A 23842-nucleotide genomic window follows, 5' to 3' on the forward strand; every position below is an offset into this window, starting at 1 on the left:
TCAGAAACTGGGGAACACGATGCCCTTCAATCTGGGTTTGGATTTCCAGTAGAGTTTGAGAACAATTGCCTTACACTGTAGTTGTTGATGTTGTTCCCTCATAGTAGACCTTGTTCCCTCATAGTAGTTCTTTTTTTTTTTTAATTGAGGTGCGATGACAAATAAATTCTCTATATTTAATTGTACAACATGGTGTTTTGATATAAATACACCTTATTCAATTATTCCCATAATCAAGCTAATTAACAAAACTACCATGGAACATAGTTACCTTTCTTTGGGTGTGGTGAGAATACTTGGAATCTATGCAGCAAATTCAGGCATACAGTACATTGCTGAATAGTAGATCTCTAGAACTTACTGATCTCCTAACTGAATACTTGTAGGTTGTGACCAAGTATTCCCCATTTCCCCTATGCTATTATACTTCAAACAGTGTTGCAAATACAGTAGATACTTATTTGACTTGTGAACACAGGTATATTTTATCTGGAGCTGCAGTAAATGTAAGACATCACGTATCTTGTAAGAGAGTATGTGGAAAGAAGAGACTGAAATATTTTTTTCTATCCTTATACTATAGGTGCATGGAAAGCCTGCACACAAAAGACCATAAAGTTTATATCAATCATAGGAGAGAGAAGGATGTGGAACCAATGGGATATGTTTTGGTACATATCTAGGACATGAGTAATGGGCCTTTGCAATGTTTCATCCCACAGTTCACAGTATGAATGGACGAGTGAAAAACATTGAAACTTGATTTTAGGGAAGAAACTTTATAGCTGGAAAATCATATTACTATTCCATGAACATAACTTGCCTTAATAGGACTTTTTGGAAAAGAGAAACTAGTTACCAAGATATTTAAAATGTTGATTTATTCGGATAGAAAATATTTAGCCTGAGTATCAAGTCTCTTTGTACCTCATCATGTCTATATAGATTCTTCACATTCAGTGACCTTGTTTGTGGGCACATAGTACATAGTCAAGATCATGTCTATCCTGGCGGGGTGGCTATATCAGTGGCTCAGAATTAGAGTCCCCTGGGTTCAATCCCCAGCCCAACAATAACAAAAAAGTATCATAAAAATTTTATAATTCAATAATAAGAAGACATGACAAAAGGTTACATGGAGACAGAGCTACCTGTTATGGAAGTGTGTGGGAATATTTAGGACTTTGGGGGAACCTAGAGAGGCTTTGAGGCAATTACTTTTAAACTTTACTTTTCTCTCCATAAGTTTGTTTATTCATTCATTCATTAATTCATTCTGGTACTGGGGATTGAACTCCTGGATGCTTTACTACTGAGCTAGATCCTTAACACTCCCCTCCTGTTTTGCTCAGGTTGGCCTTGAACTTGCAATTCTCCTGCCTCAGCCTCTTCAGTGGCTGGGATTATAGGTGTGTACACTGTGTCCAGCTCTTATTTGGATTTTCTTAAAGCTTTAGCTGATTGTTATATGAGAAGCCCAAAAATGATATTTTAGCTTCTGTTGTGCCTTCACCCAAGGACTCAAAACTTCTTAAAAAGTTTTAATAGGTATATGGCACCCATATTTTGAATGCCACAACTCCCTATTAAGTGATGTTTTCTCTCTTAAGAGTGGGGTGACTAATTGGTTTGTCTGGTTGTCCCAGGACAAATATTTGTAGAGCTCTTTCATGCTCAAAAGCATAAAAAATAAAAAAATAAAAAATTAAATAAAAATAAAAAGCATTCTGGGTTTAAAAGAAAATTTATATGGTGACCCTAATTAAGACTGGCCATTTAGGGGAAGATTTTGTATATTTGAAATATGATAAAGAAAGAATCTGGGACTGGGGATGTGGCTCAAGCGGTAGCGCGCTCACCTGGCATGCTTGCGGCCCGGGTTCGGTCCTCAGCACCAAATACAAACAAAGATGTTGTGTCCACCGAAAACTAAAAAATAAATATTAAAAAAATTCTCTCTCTAAAAAAAAAAAAAAAAAAAAGAAAGAATCTGGGCTGGGGTTGTGGCTCAGTAGTAGAGTGCTTGCCGCACACATGTGAGGCACTGGGTTCAATCCTCAGCACCACATAAAAATAAAAGTAAAGGTGTTGTGTCCATCAACAACAACAAAAAAGAATCTGGGGCTGGGGTTGTAGCTCAGTAGTAGAGTGCTTACCTAGCACATGTGAGGCACTTGGTTTGATCCTCAGCATTGCATAAAAATAAAAAAAAAAAGTATTGTGTCCATCTACAACTAAAATAATAAAAATAAAGACATCTGCTGCTATTGGGTCATCTTCTAAGGGAACGTTTTTTTAAAAATAGTTGTTAAATACCAAAATATAATTGAAAATGTGTAAGGCATTATTTAAGAAATGAGGACAAACTGGGTGTGGTGGCTTGAGCCTGTAGTTCCAACTACTCAGGAGGCCGAGATGGGAGGATAACTTGAACTCATATGAGTTCCAACCTGGGTAACATTGTGAGACCCTGCATGGAAAAAAAGTGTTTATATTGTGTAAACTTAAGGGAGAAAGTCAGTAGCTCTCCTTTATACACACCATACTAGGATGTACTAGATATTAAAAATGCCTAGTTTTTTTCCTTTCCATTTTCTGCTTTAAATGGAGAGAAAAAAAAAGATAATTTGAAAAGGATCTAGAAAATACTTGCATAAGGAAGAGACTCCAGGCAGAAGATATTAATTTGATTGTAATGATTTTTTATTTTTGTGGGACTGGGGATTGAACACAGGGCCTTAACTATGCTAGGTACCATTAAGTGCATTGAGTTGGGTCTTCCTAAACTGCCCAGGCTGGCCTCAGACTTGTGATCCTCCTGCCTCAGTTCCACCCTTTCACCTCCATAGTAGCTGGGGTTACAGACATGAACCACTGCAGCATAACTTACTTTTAATTATAAATCTAAATATACTTCGAATAATTAGTAAACTAGAAAAAAAAGCTAGTGTTATGTTTAAAATTAGAGTTTAAGGGAAAGTGATTTCAGTCTGCCCTAACTTAGGTCTTGGCATTTGAATATCTATTAGGTATACACAGCACCAGGCTTGTTGTGTAGCAGATACAAAACACATGATTGTGACTTCCACTATGAATATTCATGGTAGGATTGAGGTTGGAGATACTTAACTGTCATGTTAGAAGTCACTAAAGACAGGGAAATTTTAAGTGAGAAATAAGAGTTGTATTTTTTAAAAAAGCTAGAACAGGGATTTAAATAGTTGAAGAGGAACGGGCAACATTTAAAAATGAACAGAGTGACAAAGAATAAGGCATATTGGGCTGGGGATGTGGCTCAAGCAGTAGCGCGCTCGCCTGGCAAGCGTGCGGCCCGGGTTCGATCCTCAGCACCACGTACAAAGATGTTGTGTCCGCCGAAAACTAAAAAATAAATATTAAAGTTTTTTTTTTTTTTTTTGAGAGAGAGAGAGAACAAAGAATGTCAACAACATTCTGTCCATTATTAAAAAGAATAAGGCATATTAAGCCTGTAATCCTAGAGACTCAGCAGGCTGAGGCAGGAGGATTGCGAGTAAATTTGAGATCAGCCTGAGCAACTTAGCAAGGCCCTGTCTCGAAATGAAAAGGGCTGGGGGCTAGGGATATAGCTCAGTTGGCAGAGTGCTTGCTTTGCATGCACAAGGCCCTGGGTTCAATCCGTGCGCGAACGCACACACACACACACACACACACAAGTGGGGCTGGGGCTGGAAACGTAGCAAATGTAGCTCAGAGGTAGGACACTCTGGGTTCCATTCTTTGAGTAAATTGACTTTAGGGAGATTGGAACATGGCTCCAAATCTATCTTCCTAATTACAATTGTTATAAAAACTATTCTTTAAGCAGCACAGAAGATTTGTATAGAGAGTTGATTAAAGAAGGTTGGTCTACAGGGCATATAGTAAGTGACTTGGAGAAAAAAATTGGAGGATGAAGAACCTATATATGGAACAGCTTTTTAAACCCACAGGCTGACTGTATTTCCCCTGCTAAGAAAGGAAATGGGGAAATGAGCTCTGTAGCTGTTTGGTTGACAAATGAATGTGAAAACAAGGAAGAATAAGAAACCAAATGAAACTTGTCATTGGAAAAATATTCTTTATTTAAATAAATAAACATGTTAAGATGCCAATGACAAGAGTTGTTTCCTAAAATTTGACAGTTAAGATTTCCCTAAAGTTAAAAAAAAAAAAACTTAAAATTAAATCTTCTGTCTGCTGGCTCTTCAAAGTTCTCCATCAGTTTTTCTGACCTGTAAGGAGAAAGATTGAAGTAGTGTCATTTTGATAATGCTTTTATGGAGGATGTAAGCTTGAGGTGTGTTAGTAGCATTTCAAATATATATATTTAGACAGTATATTCCCCCCCCCCCAAAAAAAAAAAAAAATTGAGGTCAGCCTGAGCAATTTAGCAAGGCCAAAATCTCATTTGAAGCCATCAGGACTTTCCCTGTATTCTATTGTGGGTAGAGGAAGGACTTATATAATATGTTTAAAATTTTTTTTTCTTTTGGTTTGAATCCAGGGGCACTTAACCACTGAGCCACATCCCCAGTCTTTTTTATTTTTTAAATATTTATTTATTTATGCATTTTTTTTTTTTTAGTTTTAGGCGGACACATTATTTTGTTTTTATGCTGTGATGAGGATTGAACCCAGTGCCTCTTGCATGCTAGGTGAGCTCTCTACCACTGAGCCACAACCCCAGCCCCTCTTTTTTATTTTTTGTTTTGAGACAGGCTCATGTTAAGTTGTTTAGGGCCTCACTAAGTTGCTGAGGCTACCTTTGAACTTGTAGTGTTCCTGCCTCAGCCTCCAGAGCTGCTGGGATTACAGGTGTGTGCCACCATGCCCAATTTGTTTAATTTTTTTTTAAAGAAAGTTTGCTTAGTAATCTTTTTTTTTCATATTTATTTTTTAGCTGTAGTTGGACACAAATACATTTATTTTATTTATTTATATGTGGTGCTGTGGATCGAACCCAAGTCCTTGCACATGCTAGGCAAATGCTCTACCACTGAGACAGAACCCCAGCCTAGTAATCTCTTTTAAATACAGAATACTTCACAATTTGTGTGTCTTCCTTGCACAGGGGCCATGCTAATCTCCTCCATACCATTCCAATTTTAGTATATGTGCTGCCCAAGCCAGGACATGTCTAAGAATCTTTGAAGGTTTAGACTACAACATTAATGATTAGTGAAAACTCAGGTATTAGGCTGGGCATTGTGGTACATGCCTGTAATCCCAGAGGCTTAGCCAGGTGAGCCAGGAGAATTGGAAGTTTAAAGTCAGCCTCAGCAATTTAGTGAGGACCTGAGTGACTTGGCAAAACTCTGTCTCAAAACAAAAAGGGCTAGAGATGTGGTTGGGTGGTTAAGAGTCCTTGGGTTCAATCCCTACTACAAAAAAACAAAAAAACAAAAAAACAAAAACCCCCTCTGATATTAGTCTAAAAAAGTTATTTTACCTTTTCTCCAGGATTTATAATTGTTGGGATCATTATCATCTGTAACTTTTTTTTTTCAGGTCTCTTGGGTCACTGCAGGAAAAGACCATAAGTTATTTGGAAACCAGACTTAGTCTAGATAAAGTAATTTAGCCACTTAGAATTGGTTATCAAAGATAATTCTTATTAAGTCACAGAAATGATTGTTTGATTTTTTTTGCTAACTTATGCTTTATATGGTTTCTTTTTTTTTAAGAATTTTTTTTTTTTTTAAATATTTATGTTTTAGTTTTTGGCGGACACAACATCTTTGTTCGTATGTGGTGCTGAGGATCAAACCTGGGCCGCACGCATGCCAGGCGAGTGCGCTACCACTTGAGCCACATCCCCAGCCCTATATGGTTTCTTTAATTCCTTCCCTTCTCCCTGTGCATGTGGTGGTAGCTCCACTAATGGCTCCCATAACATTTTTTTTTTCTACTAGGGATTGGACCCAGGGGTGCTTTACCATTGAGTTACCTCCCCAGCCCTTTGTTATTTTAAGACAAGGTTTTGCTAAATTGCTGATGCTGGCTTTGAACTTGTGATCTTTCTGCCTTCAGCCTCTTGAGTAGTTGGGATTACAGGCATGTGCCACTGCACCTGGCTCCTTTAACTCGTGTTTGTGTTCTTCAAGTTAGATTGGTTGGGGATCCTGACCTGGTTCATGTAGCGTATGTTTATTCTTTCCCACAGTTTAAGGAATTGTTTTTTTTCATCTTTGAATATATTACAGATTCCAGAATGTTGTATATGCAAGTCCATCATGTAACACAGTCCTAAGTGGTGCCATTGAGAAGGAATGGCAAGTACTCAGCCCACCAGATCCTTTAAGTTCACGAGTAGTCCACACTTAAGCATCTGCCACCTAATGGCCTCCCACTTCAGCTCTCTAATAGATACTGAAAATATAGTTTCTTACCTTTCACAAACCAGCATTTTTGGAGTAAAAGTCTGAAGAACGAATGAAGGAGAATGATGCATGTTATCTAGAAAGAAGGAAAGGGAGAAGAAACAACACATGTAACTAGGCATTTTTGCATTGTTTGCAGCTTCCTTCCATAGTTGTTGCTGGGAAGTCACTACTCTGCCAGGGACCACATGCCCATTTCCCTTACATTTGGATGTGATCACATCGCTAGTTTTGCCAATGGAATATGAATTAAAGTATTTTACTCTAGGCTGAGGTGGCTAAAAGCAGTTGCACAGCAGGGCCAGGTGGCACACGCCTATGATCCCAGTGGCTCAAAAGGCTGAGGCAGGAGAATCACAAGTTCAAAAGCCAGCCTCAACAACTTAGCGAGAACCTGTCTCAAAATAAAAAGGCTGGGAATGTGACTCAGTGGGTAAGCACCCCTGGGTTCAATTAAAAAAAAAATGCAGTTGCACTTTCTCCATGTTCCTTCTGTAGAAGATAAATGTAAAAGGTGACAGCCACAGATGAAAAGAGCCCGTTGTCCTTGAATCAGTACCAAGTGAATGATTGTATTAGGATTTGCACAAGAAAACTTCTATTGTGTTAAGCCATGATATTTGCATGATTTGAAGTTTATATGTTATAGGAGGAGCTAGAATTACACTAACATACATTTTGAATTTTTTTTTTTCTTGGTGGTGATACAGATTGCACCCAGGGTCTTGCACATGTCAGAAAAGCACTCTGCTCCTCAGCTATATGTCTAGCTCCTATGTGATATTAAGGTGGAGGGCTGGAGTTGTGGTTCAGTGGTAGAGCACTTGTCTAGCATGTGTGGGACACTGGGTTTGATTCTCAGCACCACATTAAAAAAAAAGTAAACAAAATAAAGGTATTGTGTCCATCTACAACTAAAAAATAAATATTAAAAAAATAAAGGCCCATCAACATCTGAAAAAATTTAAAAAATATTAAGGTTGATTGTGAGGCAGGCTTTTAAAGATGAGGAAGATGTGCTGGGAAGCAACTTCCTTTAAGGTCACAGCAGATAGCCAAATCTAGATCTAACTGAAAGCCAATGAAGTATTCATTATAATATGATGCATCTTGAGATACAAAATATCACTTGAAATAAATTTCAACCTTTCATATTACAAGTCTTAGTTTATACCAGTAAAGTTTTCTGTACACGGGAAAGTGACCAGATACTGCTAATAAAAAACAAACAAACAAACAAACAAAAACTGTTAGGAGTGAATTTAGACTGGGTGTGGTGGCTCATGCCTGTAATCCTAGCAGCTTGGGTGTCTGAGGTAGGAGGATTGCCAGTTCAAATCCAGTCTCAGCAAATTATCGAGGCCCTAAAAACTTAGCAAGATCCTGTATCTAAATAAAAAAAAAAAAAGGATTTGGGGAAGTGGCTGAATAGTTACATGTCACTGGGTTCAATCCCTGGTACACGAAAAAAAAAAGTGTATTTAGATTTTACTTAGACTCCTTTTTACTGAGCTGCTTCTTTGGAGATTCTTAGATTTACTAATTTGATTGTTCTACTAAAGGATTTTATGGAAAGATAATTAAGACTCAGGGCTGTGCCTGTTAGCTATAAAGGCCTTAGGGCTCAGGCCTCCATTCATAATTATGTTCACCGTTTTACCCTTCCTCACCTTCGTTCCAGATATCAGTGTCAGGAATCTGATGGGCAGCATTAGAAGGTTTTTCATTTGGTTCCAAACTTGGAAAACTAACCTTTGGAAGATTAAATGGCTCTGAAATAAAGTAGACCAGAAATTACAGGAGTAGAGACTCCTTTTGTTTTTTCACTCCTCTCATTTGTTTAAGGATTCCACAGCCATGGGGTATGCAAAGCAATAGAACTTGATGTCACTTCCCTATCCCCCCAAATAAAAAACTTACCGTCATCTACTGCAGTTCTTTCAGTACAGTTAGCCTCATGCTCCTTGAGCCTTTCAATTGGGACCACATGACAAGCATTATATTTGCAGTTAGCCATCTTTTTAGCTATCTTTGGATTTTTCTAGAAGGAAAAAATTCTTATTAGGTTTTGCCTGCATTCTAATCTTTTTGGAAATGCTGAAGAGTTATCATGTTCCAACATTTAGACCTGGCAGGTACCACATATGGTTGGAAGCTGTAAGTTTTTTTTTTTTTTTTTGGTGCTGGGGATTGAACCCAGGGTCTCAGAGCATGCTAGGCAAGTACTCCACCACTGAACCACAGCTCCACCCTTTAAAAATTGCTTTATTTGGACACAAGATCTCCCTAAATTGTGATCTTTATACCTCAGCCTCCCAAGTAGCTGAGGTTATTGACATGTACCACCATGCCTGGCTTTAAAAAGAATTTTTAAAAACTTAATATTCTGAGCTTATTTTTTCCGTCTGGGGATTTACAGTTCTTACTAGGAAAACTTACCTTTTTGCATGATGCTAGGTGGTACTGTAACCTGCTGGCTGGCATCCTGTGGTTTGGGACATAAGGACATGTTTTTAAGTCTTCTGGCTCCATGAGGCCTAAATGGCAGGAACAATGGGTTAGCAAAGACAAGACTGACATTTAAGATCAAGTAGTCTTGATATAGGGCTTTTTTTTTTTTTTTTTAAATTCTCAAAAGTGACATGAGAGATATTGGTCTCTCAGGTCTTTTGAGAGAGAGAGAGAGAGAATTTTTAATATTTATTTTTAGTTTTTGGAGGACACAATATCTTTGTTTGTATGTGGTGCTGAGGATAGAACCCGGGCCCCACGCACACCAGGCGAGTGCGCTACTGCTTGAGCCACATCCCCAGCCCAGGTCTCTCAGGTCTTACCTATGAAAGTTTGAATTCTAAACCAATAGCCTAGCCAATTAGACAATAGGGGAAAGGTCTCCGTTTCCATGCCTTAGAAGACCAAAAATTAACATCTGTACAATAGTCTCATAGGTTGTTTTATTTATTCTGGTACTGAAGATTGAACCCAGAGGGACTTTACCACTGAGCTACATCCTCAGCCCTTTTTATTTTGAGACAGGGTCTAGCTAAGTTGCTGAGGCTGGCCTTGAACCTGCCTCCCGAGGTGCTGGGATAACAGGCATGTGCCACAACACTAGGCTTCACAGGTTATTTTAAACATAGTGCTTGGCTCCCGTATGAAGTATTAAATAAGGAGAAATCCTTAGAAAACTCAGACCTGGGATAAGATCTTTAACACTTTAAATGTGAGTATCAGAGAAAGCAAGGCTGGGGCAGCTGGTTCCTTTTCTGTTCATTATTGCTCCCTTCCCTTTCTTCTCCAGTTTATCACAATTGAGCTCTTTGTCAGGAAAGGATGCTAATTTTCAGGTCAGCAAAGCACTTCTGGGAGAAAGAATCAGAAGAATGAATAATACTATGGTGAAGTCTAGGTTACTTTGTAATTACCTGAGAATGCCAGTCTGAAATCTCTAAAGTTTTAGATATTAACACATGAAGACTCCTAGAAGTGTACTAAAAATATACCATCTCAAATCTGCTGCATTTTGTTGCCAATAGGAGGCCAACTTTCCCCTATGGCTAGCTGTCTTTAGCTATCCTAGCAGACATTCATTCCATTTCAAGGACTTCCAAGTTTCCAGGCAACAGCTAAATCTGAGATTTCTACAAAGCAGGGATGTATAGTATGATAGGGGGGATAAAAGATCAAGGCAGACTGGCATAAGCACTAGGGATAGAAAAATGACCCAGAACAGCCCATTTCAGTTCTGCTGTGCATCATGCCCAGGGCACAGATAAAGGGCACAGAGATAGACTGTTAAATGTCAGATTTTCCTGAGGGCATTTTTGTGATCAAATTCAGGGATTTAGATTCGGGTAGCTTTCAGGAACACAAGCCAGGTAGTTCTTTAAAGCTTTCACTGCATAGTAATTATTATATTAAAGCCATGAACAATCATAGTGAACTGACTTTCTAAAAAAAAAAATCAAGGCTGTAGTATATAACCCAATATTGTATACATTTTTTGTTGTTGTTTTGTGGTGCCAGGGTTTGAACCAATAATCATGCATCTTTATATTCTTAAAGATAAAGGAAAAGGGGCTTAATATTTAGATGTAGTCATTAGACAACCCCAAATCCTTATTTTAGCTAGCAACCTAGAAAAGTATGATTTTGACCAGCCTGGTAAGTATGGTCTTGATAAACTGACTTGCTTCAGAATAGACAGTGACAATTGGTGATGTTGGATGGTACAGCTAATGGTTGAAAGCCAAATGTCCCATGCAGGGATGCCAAGACTATGATGGAAGTCATTTGGCTTAACTCAGGTCAGACTTGGCAAGAGAATTTTAACATTGATGCCACCTTTACAACTGAACCTGGCCCAAAGGGTCTTGAGACCTACCTTATTCTCAAACTAGTGTCTCTCAAGAATCCCAAGAGGAGTGTCACTAAAAGAGGAAGACAATCTTTCTGTAAGGCACATAAGGTGAACAGCTGAGGTTTGAGGAAAGGGAAAGCATAATACCTTCCAGTCAATGGTGCGAATCGACGTGCCTTTTAAGCCTTCTGTTTAGTTCCTCTTCTCCCACTGTAGGTTCTGTGGTTTCTCAGAAGTTTGGAAGGTTTTGATGTCACAGTGAAGCCTTACAGAAGTGATTCTCGATCCCGTTGTGCATGAGAATCACTGAGTAGTTTTAAAGTGACAGATCCTTTGGTGCCACTCCAGAACTATTGGATCAGAATCTCATGAGTAGAGCCTGGCTGAGCGTGGCTTTAAAAAGGGTTCCGTTCCACAGGGGATTCTGGTTTGCAGCCAGGGTTACTAGGCCTTCATCTGCGGTACTTATATACCTTTAGAAGGGCTCCTCCAGCTCACAGGAGGAACTGCTGAATAATCTTTCCGATAAAGTTCCTTTGAAGACTACCAATTGGCATAATTAGCCCATCTTTAAACCTGGCCTTTTTCCTTATAAAGCACCTAACAGAACTCCACAAAAAGTAATATGAGAAGCTCACCACAAACTCAAAAATCAAAATTTTAATTTATTGTTTGCATACCTACTGCAATGTGCTGGAGCTTGAGCCAAATGCTTACATTTGCTAAATTATTTAATCACTTCCACAGTTGTATGGGATTATCACTATTTTATAGATTAGGAAACCACTCAGGGATGATAACCTAAAGTTACAAAGCAAAGCACTAAAAATACCCATCACATAGTGAATAACTAGGTTATATCACTTTGCTTGCACTATTTAATAGACATAATAGACCCATAAGATAAGAACTATTATCAATATCATCTCTATTTTACATGCAGGGAACCTGAGTTTGCTGGTTAATGATCATATTGGAACAAGAACTCAAGCTACCTGGTTCCAGAACCTGGGCTGTTAGCCTCTGTGTCATAAGGCTCAGCCCATTGTACTCAACTATGTTTGAGCCCAATTCTGACTGACAGCAAAATGTAGACTTCTCCTATATACCAAGTACAGGAGATTAAAATTTTCCAGGCTCCAGGGATCTTTCACTTTCATTGGGGAGGCAGTGTAATATAAAATGAACAATTAAAGTCAGAACCTGATTTAGGTGTGAAGGATGTAATATAGATTAAGTGCTATTGGAGTTCAGCAAGGGCTGGAGATGGGACTATTGAGCTAGATCCTGAAGAATAAAACAAGATTGTCTTGGTATGGTGAGTCTTCAACCAAATTTTTGGATAAAGAAATGCAAGTGAGAAAGAACCAATAGAACAATACTGACCCAGAGAAGGCTGGCACTCTGCTGTTGTTCAGTGGCCTACATGTTAGCATCTTACAGCCTGCCCTTTATTCTTCCTTATCAAGATAAAAAACAAATAGAAGTTCCACAAATGTCTTCAGTAGAAACTGGGTTTTGTTTGATAACAGCAGGTGACTCAAATCTTCAGGGCCAATATCACATTATACCAGGCCTGCTGTTAAATATACTGGAAGATAGATTCTCTTTGCATAACATTCAGAGTCTCATAGTTGGGTATGGGGGTTCCTGCCTGTAATCTCAGTGACTAGGAGGCTGAAGCAGGAGGATTGTAAATTCAAGGCCAGCCTCAAAAATTTAATGAGGCCCTAAGCAACTTAGGGAGACCCTGTCTCAAAATAAAAAAATAAAAAGGGCTGGGAATGTGGTTCAGTGCTTAAGTGTCCCTGGGTTCAATCTCCAGTACCAAAAGACCCCAAAACAAAGAAATAAAAAAACAAAAACAACAACAAAAAACAAAGTCTCCCTTAGAGATGTTTGAAATTTAACATGTTAAGCATTGCCATCTTTCTGTTTCTTTAAAGAAGATATTCTCTTGGGAGAAAACATATTAAATTTCTAAATAATAATGTTGATCATCTCTGTTTTTTTCTTACCCCCAGGATTTATTGGCTCTCTCATAGAACCACCAAACAGAACCTGACAGGGATTGATCTTGGTTTCTTAAACACCTTTAAGTATCACTGTACTACAACTGTGGTTCTCAAACTTGAGGGTGCATTGGAATCACCTGCAGTGTTGTTCAACTAGTGCTGAACCCACCCCAGAGTTTTGAGTTTAGTAGATCAGAAAATTTGCATGTCTAACAAGTTTCTAGCAGATGCTGATGCTGCTGGATCACACTTTGGGAATCACTGTACTAGAGCCTTGTGAAGGATATAAAGAATATTAGGTACAATTTCTGTCATTAAGAAGCATATGATGTAGTTGGGAGAGATTAGACAAAATTAACAAAAAATATTTTGTATATATATATGTGTGTGTGTGTATATATATATATATATATATATATATATATATATACACACACACACACACACACACACAATGTAATACAATATAATATTTTACATTGAATGGTGTAGCTAGGGCGAGATAGGATTTGACCCAGGTCCTAAAATCTGATAGTGCCCAAGGTTCAATAAAAAATAACAGAGTCTTTTTTTTTTTTGGATACCAGGGATTGAACCCGGGGCACATAACCGTTTAACCACATCCTCAGCCCTTTTTATTTTTTATTTTACTAAATTCCTGAGACTGTTCTTGAACTTGTGATCCTCTTGCTCAGTTTCTCCAGTTGCTGGGATTGCAGGTGGGTGCCACCATGCCTGGCTTAGAGCCATTTTTGATGGGATATAAAAGAGGGACAGTATAGAGGCGTGTGGGGTGGGGTAGTAGGTACTTCTTTATGTGGTGTAGGGCTTTTTCTAGGACTCTTATGGAGGAGTAAACCTAAAAAGATTGGTGCCACACTGTGAAGGGCCTTGAAAATCTGTCCCTTTCCCCAGCCTCCACCCACTTCACTGCCTTACCAAAAGAGGAAGTGTCCTCTGCTGAGTGTGCAAGAGGAAGAGCAAGAAGGCTCTGAGGGCCTAAGAGCCATTATAACTGCTTTCACCCATCAGCCAATTGCAGAGGCAACAGGAAGACGGGCGCACCAACCAGGCTGGGTCCTTCCGCCCAGAGGGAGGGTGTCACCACGTAAGCTGAAAGTATTTGGGGAGATCAGGCGTTGCTATTCGGATGCTCGTCTCTCTCAGAGGCCATCATGTCTTTGACCTCTGCTTACCAGCATAAATTAGCGGAGAAGCTCACCATCCTAAATGATCGAGGTCAAGGGGTTCTCATCCGTATGTACAACATCAAGAAGGTAGGCAAGAGACGGAACTGGTGCTAAAGACCCGGGCAGTAGTAGGGCGGGGAAGCCTTAGGCCAGAAGGTCCAGCAGTTAGATCCCCTCCTCTTACTGCTTTAACCGGCATTCCTCTACCCAGATGCTGTAGGCCAGTTCAGGGAGGCAGAAAGGGGCTTTCTTTCAAGCTTTCCCGTTTCTAGGTATGATTCTCACCCCAGTGAAAGCACCTGCTTTGCCCTGGGGCTGAGGGTACAGGTTGGGGTGGGGGTGGTAGGGAGAATAATTATGTTCTGAGTGATTTATATAAAGGTCTGAGGTTTAGAATTTTGGGCCTTATTATTTGTTGTTGACCCCTCACACTCCAAGGAGATCTTAAGGTGGGTCTCTGGCAAACACTTTTTTTGTGGAAGCATTTCCCTAAAAGGAAAAAAGTAAATAGATAAAAAAGGGATAGGTGATTTCCAAGGTGCTTCGGGGGCAATTCATGCTCTGTCTGTGTGAGTGCTTAGGATAGGAAGTGTGATACTGGGAGAAGCTGATGGTGAGCCAGGGCCTGGTTAAGCCAAAGGCAGAAAAGAGATAAAAGAAGGGGCATTGAGCTGGGCACCGTGCCCTTTGCCTGTAATCCCAGTGACTCTGGAGGCTGAGGCAAGTGGATTGCAAGTTAGAGGTCAGTCTGGGTAATTTAGTGAGACTGTCTCAAAATGGAAATAAAAAGGTCTGGGGGTGTAGTTCAGCGGTAAGGCGCTACTGGGTTCAGTCCCCAGTGCCAAAACAAACTACAACCTGAAAAAAAAAGGGGTGGGGGTAAATGTGGGAAGTTCCTGGAAGAGAAAATTGTGGGAGGGAGGGTACTTTTGTATATTTTGTAATAAAACAAATCACCAGAAACACAGTTTCTGAGTCCTCTAGTCTCCTATAAATGCCCTCTGGATAAGATTCTAATATAATGGACACACAATGAGTCTCCACAAAGCCTAACTCCTGAGCAGCTGGTTTTCTCATGCCTTCCGGCTTCAGTTGAGGGGGGGGGAAACTGCTTCCTCTTTGTGCTGGAAACAGTAAATGTTAAGCTTTACCTAGCAAGACAAGATCCCAGGTTGTTTATTAAGATCTGAGATAGTTGGCTTAATGTCTTAGAACGTGCTCACGACTTACTCACCTGCTTTTATAATAATTGTTGGATTGCCATTTCCTAAAAGAGATTATGAGATTATGCAGGAAGAGGTGTGTTTCCAAGGCGCAGGAGGAAGGGTAACATATTGGTATTGCGTGGTTTATCTGTGCAGACTTGTTCAGACCCCAAATCCAAACCGCCTTTCTTACTGGACAAGACCATGGAATCGTCTCTCAAGTACATCAACAAGAAATTTCCCAACATAGATGTCCGAAACAGCACGGTGAGCACTTGGTCCTGATTTCCCCCTTTCTCTGATTTCAGAGAAACTCCACACTGGGCTCAGATTCTGTCTTTTGACTGTTTCTCTACAAACTTGGCAGGGGATGGAGTAGCCCCTTTTGTTTTTCTAGGCTCAACCACAGGGCTTCAGGTTGTTGTAAAGCTTTAGGTCTCTAGGACTTTGAGATTAGATGGGAGTCCTCCAGGGTGAACTGGAGCAAAGCATCACCCCTTTCTCCATGAGAAGATTCATGAGAACACTTTGCACTTGGAGAACAAGGCAGCTCGACCCACCCAACAGGGTGCAATATTTTATTGTTGTTTCCGTTTCCCACTCAATATTTCCTTGCTACTTAGAGTTATGTATGCATCTAGTGGAATATCCCCCACTTTTCCTTTATTGAACGTTAGCCCTAGATTTTTCACCCATATTACCTGTAGTATCTTCTTATTCTGCTTCTTTTGTCTTTGACATAAATAGTAAACCTCTTCAGCTGAAAGGGACCTTGAAATTTCTTCTCATTTAACCCTCTGTATCACCTCAGGTTCAAATGCAACCATCCTACCTAGAGAGTCTCTTTTCAAAGACTTGGAGAGCATTGGAGACTTTCTAATTTCTCTGTCCTGGTTAATTTAACTCAGTGTTTAGGTATTACTCCTTGAGTTACTTTGATCAATTTTCTTCTTAGTTTGCATTTTTCTTTGTTTTGTTTTTCTCCCAGCAACATTTAGGACCAGTACATCGGGAAAAAACTGAGATAACTAGATTCCTCATCAACTACTACCAGTCATTTGTGGATGTCATGGAATTTCGGGTGAGCTCTCTTAAGCCCAAGTCCCCAACATAGGCACAAACTTTCAGAGGCTATACCTTCCTTATTAAATGTTCATTTATGTTGCTTAATACAAGTTCTTGACAGGAGAGAGAGAGAGAGAGAGAGAGAGAGAGAGAGAGAGAGAGAGAGGGAGACTGATATGGAAAGATATCTAAGTTGTATTGTTAAATGAAAGCAAATTGCAAAATAGTGTATGACATATCATATCTGTATTGTAAAAGATACATAAACTTGCTGGGCATGGTGGTGCACGTCTGTAATCCAGCAGCTCAGGAGGTTGAGACAGGAAGATTGTGAGTTCAAAGCAGCCTCAGCAAAAAGCGAGGTGCTAAGCAACTCGGTGAGAACCTGTCTCTAAATAAAATACAAAATAGAACTGGGAAGGCTGGGATTGTGGCTCAGCGGTAGAGTGCTTGCCTCGTATGTGGGAGACCCTGGGTTCGAGCCTCAGCACCACATAAAAATAATAAGTGACATAAAGGTGTTGTGTCCAACTACAACTAAAAAATAAAATATAAAAACAATATGGCTGGGGATATGGCTCAGTGGTAGAGTGCCCTGATCAATCCTAGTACACACCCCCCCCCCCAGAAAAAAAAAAGATACATAAACTTTTATGCACATTACTGTTTGTATTTACACAGGAAAAAGTTGGAATATTAGACATTAAACTGTTAAAAGTAACTATCTGGGGCTGGGGTTGTAGCTCAGCAGTAGAGTGCTCACCTAGCACATCTGCGAGGCTCTGGGTTTGATTCTCAGCACCACATAAAAATAAATAAATTAAAGGCATTGTGTCCAACTATACTTAAAAAATAAATATTAAAAAAGTAACTATCTTTGGAGATGTATTATGATTGGCTTCAATTTACTAAACTATACTTTAAATTTTTTTTCCTTAAAATTTTTTTTGTTTTAATTAGTTATACATAACAGAAGAATGCACTTATGCACTTTGATATACACAGATGGTATATGATTTCTCATTTTTTGATTGTACATACATGTTGTAGAATCACATTGGTCATGCAATCATATATATATATGTAATAATATCTGTTTCATTCTACTATCTTTCCCCATATTCCCTTCCCTCTCCTCCCTTCACTTCCCTCTATCTAATCTAAGGTAACTCTATTCTTCCTTAGTCTACCCACTCCACCCCACTGACACTTATTGTGAATTAGCATCCACATATTAGAGAAAACATTTGGCCTTTGGTTTTTTGGGATGGCTTATTTCGCTAAGCATGATATTCTCCAACTCTGTCCATTTACCAGCAAATGCCATAATCTCATTCTTCTTTAAAGCTGAGTAATATTCTATTGAATACACATACCACATTTTCTTTATTCATTCATCTATTGAAGGACACCTAGGTTGGTTCCATAGTTTAGCTATTGTGAATTGAGCTGCTATAAACATGTGACTGTGTTATTGTAGTATGCTGATTTTAAGTTCTTTGTGTGTAAGCTGAGAAGTGGGATAGCTGGGTCAAATGGTGGTTCCATTCCAAGTTTTCTGAGGAATCTCCATACTGCTTTCCATACTGGTTGCACCAATTTGCAGTCTCACCAGCAATATATGAGTATACCTTTTTTTCCCCATCCTTGCCAACATTTATTGTTGTCTATATTCTTGATGATTGCCATTCTGACTGTAGTGAGATGAAATCTTAGTGTGGTTTTGATTTGTATTTCTCTAGTTGCTAAAAATTTTTTATTGTAATACACAGGTCATAAAATTTATCCTCTTAACTGTTTTTAAGTATACAGTTCAATGCTATTAAATACTTTCATAATGTGATATACAATCATTCTATTCATCTAGTAAAACTGAAACTCTACACACTTTACACAATAACTGTTCATCTCCCCTGTCCCTCAGGCCCTGGAGACTACAATTCTACTTTCTGTTTCTATTATTTTCACTACTCTAAGTGTTTTATGTAAGTGGTATTTTTGTCTTCTTGTGACTGGCTTGTTTCACTTGGCAGAATGTCCTGAAGTTTCATCCATGTTGTAGCATATTGAAGAACTTCCTTCCTTTTTAAGACTGAATAGTATCTTGTTGTATAGATAAGCTGCATTTTGCCATCCATGCGTGAATGGACACTCGGGGAGCCTCCGTGTTTTAGTTGTTGTGAATAATGCTGCTATCAACATGGATGTTCAACTATCTCTTTGAGATCTTGTTTTTAATTCTCTCAGGTATATACCCAGAAGTGGAATTGCTAGATTATATGGTAATTCTATTTTTAATTTTTTGAGGAACTGCCGTCCTGTTTTCTACTGTGGCTATACCATTTTATATTCCATTAACAGTGCATAAGGGTTATAGTTTCATTTTTGCCAACGATTGTTATTCTCTGTTTTTTGGGTGTGAGATTTTTTTTATTTTTATTTATTGTGGTTGTAGACCTTGAACCCAGGCCCTCTACCCACTGAGCTACTTACCCAGTCTCATTGTAGTTCTGATTTGAATTTTGTTAATAATTAATGATGTTGAGCATTTTCTTATGTTCTTATTGGCCCTTGTATGTCTTCTTTGGAAAAATGTCTATGTCCTTTGCCTGTTTGTTTTGCTTTTTGAGTTTTAGTAGTTTTCTATAGAAAATATATTTTTTTTATATTCACTGAATTTTAAAACACTAAATTATTTTCCATCAATATTTTATTACAAACCTACTAAAAATTCCAAGAGTAGTATAGGTTGACCATCTTTAGTCTGAGAATCTAAATTCTGAAATGTTTGAAAATCTGAGAAATTTTGAGCACTGATGTGTGTGTCTACCATAAGTGGGAAATTCCATATCTGTCCTCATGTGACTGGGAGTGATCAAAACTCAAGTACATTTTTACAAAGTAAGAATATTGTATAAAGTTACCTTCAGGCTACGTGAATAAGTTATATATGAAACATAAATGAATATTGTGCTTAGCTTTGGGTCTTCAAGATATCTTACATGTGTATACCGGTATACTCAAATTAAGAAAAGGTGAAATATGAAACACTTTTGATTCTAAGCTTCTTGGATAATATATTCAACCTGTGCAAAGATCTCCTAATTACTAGTATCTTGTTGCATTTGATTATCACTCTATTTTTTCCTGAACCATTTGAGTTAGTAGCAGATATCATGTCATTTCCTTCCCCAAATATTTTAGCTATCTTTGCTATAGACTAAGGACAAGAATATTTTCTTACATAATTCTAATACAACTTTCATACTCAGGAAATGTACCATTGTCTGTATCACTATTGGCTGATACATGGCCTATATCCACATCTCTCCAGTTGTTAAAGGAGCTTTCATTGGATTTAGTTTTGTCTCCTTAGTCTTTAATCTGAATGTTTCCCAGTCTTTATCTTTATGACACTGACTTTTTTTTTTTTTGATACCAGGGATTGAACCCAGGGTTGCTTAACCACTGAGCTACCTCTCAGCCCTTTAAACATTTTTTTTTTAATGTGTCATGCAATGGTGCCATGTAAGCTGTGAAATATAGGTAAAGGGTCATAATCAGGAGTGAAATACAGTTCTTACACTTGAAAGTTTATGGGATATCTATGCTTTTAGAGTCTGGATAGGGAACTGGTATTGGAAGGTTGTATGAGGGAAATGTATGAAAAAATTAAACATTTTTTTCATTCTGAGATAGTCTTACAAAGTCCTTAGGGCTTCATTAAGTTGCTGAGGTTGGTCTCAAACTTGCCATTCTCCTGTCTCAGCCTCCCGAGTCACTGGGTTTACAGGCATACACCTTCGCACCTGGCTACTCTGACCTTTTTAAAAATTTGTTCTTTTTAGATATACATGACAGTAGAGTGTATTCTGACATATTTTACATACATGGAGTATAACTTTCCATTCTTATGGTTGTATATGATGTGAATTTACACTGGTCATATATTCATATATGAACATAGGAAAGTTATGTCACTCATTCTACTGTCTTTTCTATTCCCCTACCCACTCCCTTACCTTCACTCCCCTTTGTCTAATTCAATGAACTTCTATTCTCTGCCCCCACATTGTGTGTTAACATCTACCTGAGAGATCAGTTGGTCTTTTGTTTTTTTGGGGGATTGGCTTATTTCACTTAGCATAATAGTCCCCAGTTCTATCCCTTTACTGACAAATACCACAAATACCAAATATAAATTCTGAAAAAAAAAATATATATCACATTTTCTTGTTCCATTCATCTGTTAAAGGGCAACTAGGTTGGGTCCATAGCGAGCTATTGTGAATTGAGCTGCTATAAACATGGATGTGGGTGTGTCACTATAGTATGCTGATTTTTAGTCCTTTGGGTATATACTGAGGAGCGGGTTCCATTCCAAGTTTTCTGAGGAATCTCCATACTGCTTTCCATAGTGGTTGTACCAATTTGCAGTCCCACCAACAATGTATGAGTGAACATTTTTTCCCACATTTTCACTAACATTTATTGTTACTCAACCACTGAGCCATATCTGCAGCCCTATTTTGTATTTTATTTAGAGACAGGTCTCACTGAGTTGCTTAGTGCCTTGCTTTTGCTGAGGTTGGCTTTGAACTCGAGATCCTCCTGCCTCAGCCTCCCGAGCCTCTGGGATTACAGGTGTGTGCCACTGTGCCTGGCTGTTGTTACTTGTATTCTTGATAATTGCCATTCTGACTGGAGTGAGATGAAATCTCAGTGTAGTTTTAATTTGCATTTCTCTAATGCTAGAGACATTGAACATTTTTTCATATATTTGTTGACCATTCATATTTTTCCTTCTGTGAAGTGTCTGTTTAGTTCCGTTGTACACTGACCTTTTTGAAAAGCCCAGGCTAGAAATTTTTCAGAATATCCTTAAATTTGTATTTATCTTACTGTTAAAAAGTTTCTGGTAGCAATACAACACAGGAGATATTTATTTGAATTTTAAACAATAAGCACATACTTTTTTTTGTAAACATGAATAACCATTAGAGTTATTTAATACAATATTTTTAAAAAGACAATAATGTATTTCAAAATTGTTAAAAATTAATGAACTAATTCTACTTCTAGAAATTTGTCTTAAGGAGATAGATGTAAGTGCAAAGATAGATGTACAATAATATACTCTGTCGCATTATTTATGATAGTGACAACTTGATAATTGATATATCTGATAAAAACAGAGGTTTGGTGAAAAGTTCGGGGTATATACCTATAAATGGTTATTATGCAGTTGTTAAAGATGGTAACATATGTTTATATTAATTGACATGCAAAAATGTTCTTCACATGTTTAATGGAAGAGTAAATTACAATATAACCTAAGATGTAAGATGTCACTAAAATGTATATTTACACAGATAAATATGCATATTCAGAGGACTGGAATTTCTAATGGGCAGGATTATGGGAGGCTTAACATAAATTAAAATGAAGCTTGTCTGTATTTTCTAATTTTTCTACAATGAACACATATTATTTATATGTTCAAGAAATGTTGGAGCTGGGGATGTGGCTCAAGCGGTAACACACTCGCCTGGCATGCACAGGGCACTGGGTTCAATCCTCAGCACCACATAAAAATAAAATAAAGATGTTGTGTCTACCGAAAACTAAAAAATAAATATTAAAAAATTCTCTCTCTCTCTTAAAAAAAAAAAAAGACATGTGCACATTTTAGCCCTCTGAGCAGTCTAAGTTGTAGTGGTGGACTCTTTCTTCAGATGATGCAAGAGTTTGGGCTCTGCCTTGGGAGCTCCATGCCTACTTTGGGGAGCTAATCCATTTCTTAGCTCACATAGTGAAGAGAACAGTGGCAACAGGGGCGACTATGAGTCTGAGGGAGTGTCAGGCCAGAGAGTGTTCATCTTGGAACTGGGGTACCGGTTAGGAAGAGGGTAAGTGATGGTGGAGACAGTGGGAAAAATGTTGAAGCATACAAAATGTCTCTTACTAGGAAAAGAATTGGAATCCAAAGGGTATTTTATGGCACCTGCCAGTTGCCATGGTGGTAAAAGTCTGAGCCCAAAGTGTTTGGTATGGCTTGTTTAAGGCAGGAAGGGAAATACGGACACTGAATTAGGGTGCACTATAAAGAGGGTAAGCATTAAATTAGATGAGGTTTCAAATTTCAGCTTTACCACATACAAACAGAATGACTTTAAACAAGCCCCTCCCCCCATGGTTTGGCTTGAACCCAGGGCCTCATGCATGCAAGGCAAGCACTGTACTTTTGAGCTCTATCCCAGCCCTTCTCAGAGAAGTAATGTTTACTACATGTGGTATTTGTGAGAATTCAATGAGATAATGCATGAAAAATGTCTAGCTCAGTGTTTAGCATTAAGTAACAAGGCAACAAACATGAATTCTTTTCTCCTCTAATCCTTTTTTTTTAAGAAGTTCTCTGCAGACACAACATCTTTATTTGTATGTGGTGTTGAGGATCGAACCCGGGCCGCACGCATGCCAGGCAAGCGCGCTACCGCTTGAGCCACATCCCCAGCTCCTCTCCTCTAATTCTTGTCTGTAGCATATAAGACCTATGTAGTGACTGAAAGGGAACTTCAGCTATAACCTGTAGGCACTGGGTTGCAGACTAGAATGTAGAGAAGTGTTCCTAGCAAATGAGGCTGTGTATAGGAAAGGTCATAGGATCTCGGTGCTGTTTTTACCAGCTCTCTGATCCTGGGCAAGTTTCTTAACTACTCAGTCTCAGTTTCCCCATCTGTTAATTTAGGTATGGCCTTTTAGGAAGATAAGTTGAAAATATTTTTCTGGTACATATTAATAAACTTTGGCAACTGTGTATGCCTGTGTATCACCACTATAGTCAAAGTTAACATCATTACCCCCAAAGGTTCCCTGAGTCTTTTTTTTCCCCTAGTCAATCTCTACCTTTCCTTACTTGCCCCAGGAAACCACTGATCTGCTTGCTTGCTTCCTTCCTTCCTTCCTTTCATACTGGGGATTGAACTCAGGGACACTTATTCACTGAGCCACATGCCCAGCCCTATTTTGTGTTTTATTTAGAGACACTGAGTTGCTTAACACCTTGCTGTTGCTGAGGCTGATTTTGAACTTGCAATCCTCTTGCCTTAGCCTCCCAAGCCACTGGGATTACAGGCCTGTGCCACCATGCCGGCTTCTTTTTTTAATGACTCAATGGGTCCCTTTAAGACAATCTGCTTTCTAGAATAGAGTTTTCTTTTTCAGAAATTCAAATAAATGGAATCTAATTAGCATTTTTTATGTGTGTGTGTGTCTGGCTTCTTTCATGCAACATAATATTTTAAAGATTTATTTATGTTATTGTATGAATCAGTAATTCATGACTTATTTTTTGCTGAGAACTATACCATTTTATGGGTACAATTGGTTTATATGTTTACCTGTTGATGGACATTTGGGTGGTTTCCAGTTTTGGGCCATTATGCATACAGTGCTATAAATATTTAATTATAAATTTTTGTAGGGACATATTTTTCATTTCACTTGAGCAAATAATTTGGAAGTTCAATTGCTAACTCATATGGTAAGAGCATGTTTAATATTTTGAGTTTTTCTCCTTTAATTGACATAATAATTGTATTTGTGG

The 23842-nt window shown here is 38.5% G+C and overlaps 2 protein-coding genes and 1 non-coding gene across 3 annotated transcripts in view; 1 reads left to right on the plus strand and 2 right to left on the minus strand.

Moving 5' to 3' along the window:
* Window positions 1-5048: 5048 nt before the first annotated feature.
* LOC124087489 (U6 spliceosomal RNA) lies at window positions 5049-5154 on the minus strand. Its single transcript, XR_006850079.1, has one exon. It is a non-coding gene; the product is annotated as a U6 spliceosomal RNA (small nuclear RNA).
* Window positions 5155-5505: 351 nt separating this feature from the next.
* LOC124087030 (gametocyte-specific factor 1-like) lies at window positions 5506-8933 on the minus strand. Its single transcript, XM_046435621.1, has 5 exons — window positions 8841-8933; window positions 8322-8442; window positions 8072-8173; window positions 6411-6477; window positions 5506-5542 (listed from the first exon to the last, which is right to left on the minus strand). The coding sequence occupies exons 1-5, from the start codon at window positions 8931-8933 to the stop codon at window positions 5506-5508; spliced, it is 420 nt and encodes a 139-aa protein (XP_046291577.1).
* Window positions 8934-13873: 4940 nt separating this feature from the next.
* The window catches only part of Nckap1l (NCK associated protein 1 like), a 51944-nt gene continuing 41975 nt past the window's right edge, over window positions 13874-23842 (plus strand). Inside the window, exons 1-3 of the mRNA XM_046436006.2 lie at window positions 13874-14053; window positions 15328-15438; window positions 16160-16252. Coding sequence (XP_046291962.1) covers window positions 13952-14053; window positions 15328-15438; window positions 16160-16252 — 306 coding nt within the window. The 5' untranslated portion in view covers window positions 13874-13951. The remainder of the gene's footprint in view (window positions 14054-15327; window positions 15439-16159; window positions 16253-23842) is intronic.

The sequence above is a fragment of the Marmota monax genome, unplaced genomic scaffold (assembly GCF_021218885.2).
Source record: "Marmota monax isolate L192 unplaced genomic scaffold, Marmota_monax_Labrador192_F-V1.1 WCK01_AAM20220418_F8-fsc00012, whole genome shotgun sequence".
Classification (NCBI taxonomy): Eukaryota; Metazoa; Chordata; class Mammalia; order Rodentia; family Sciuridae; genus Marmota; species Marmota monax.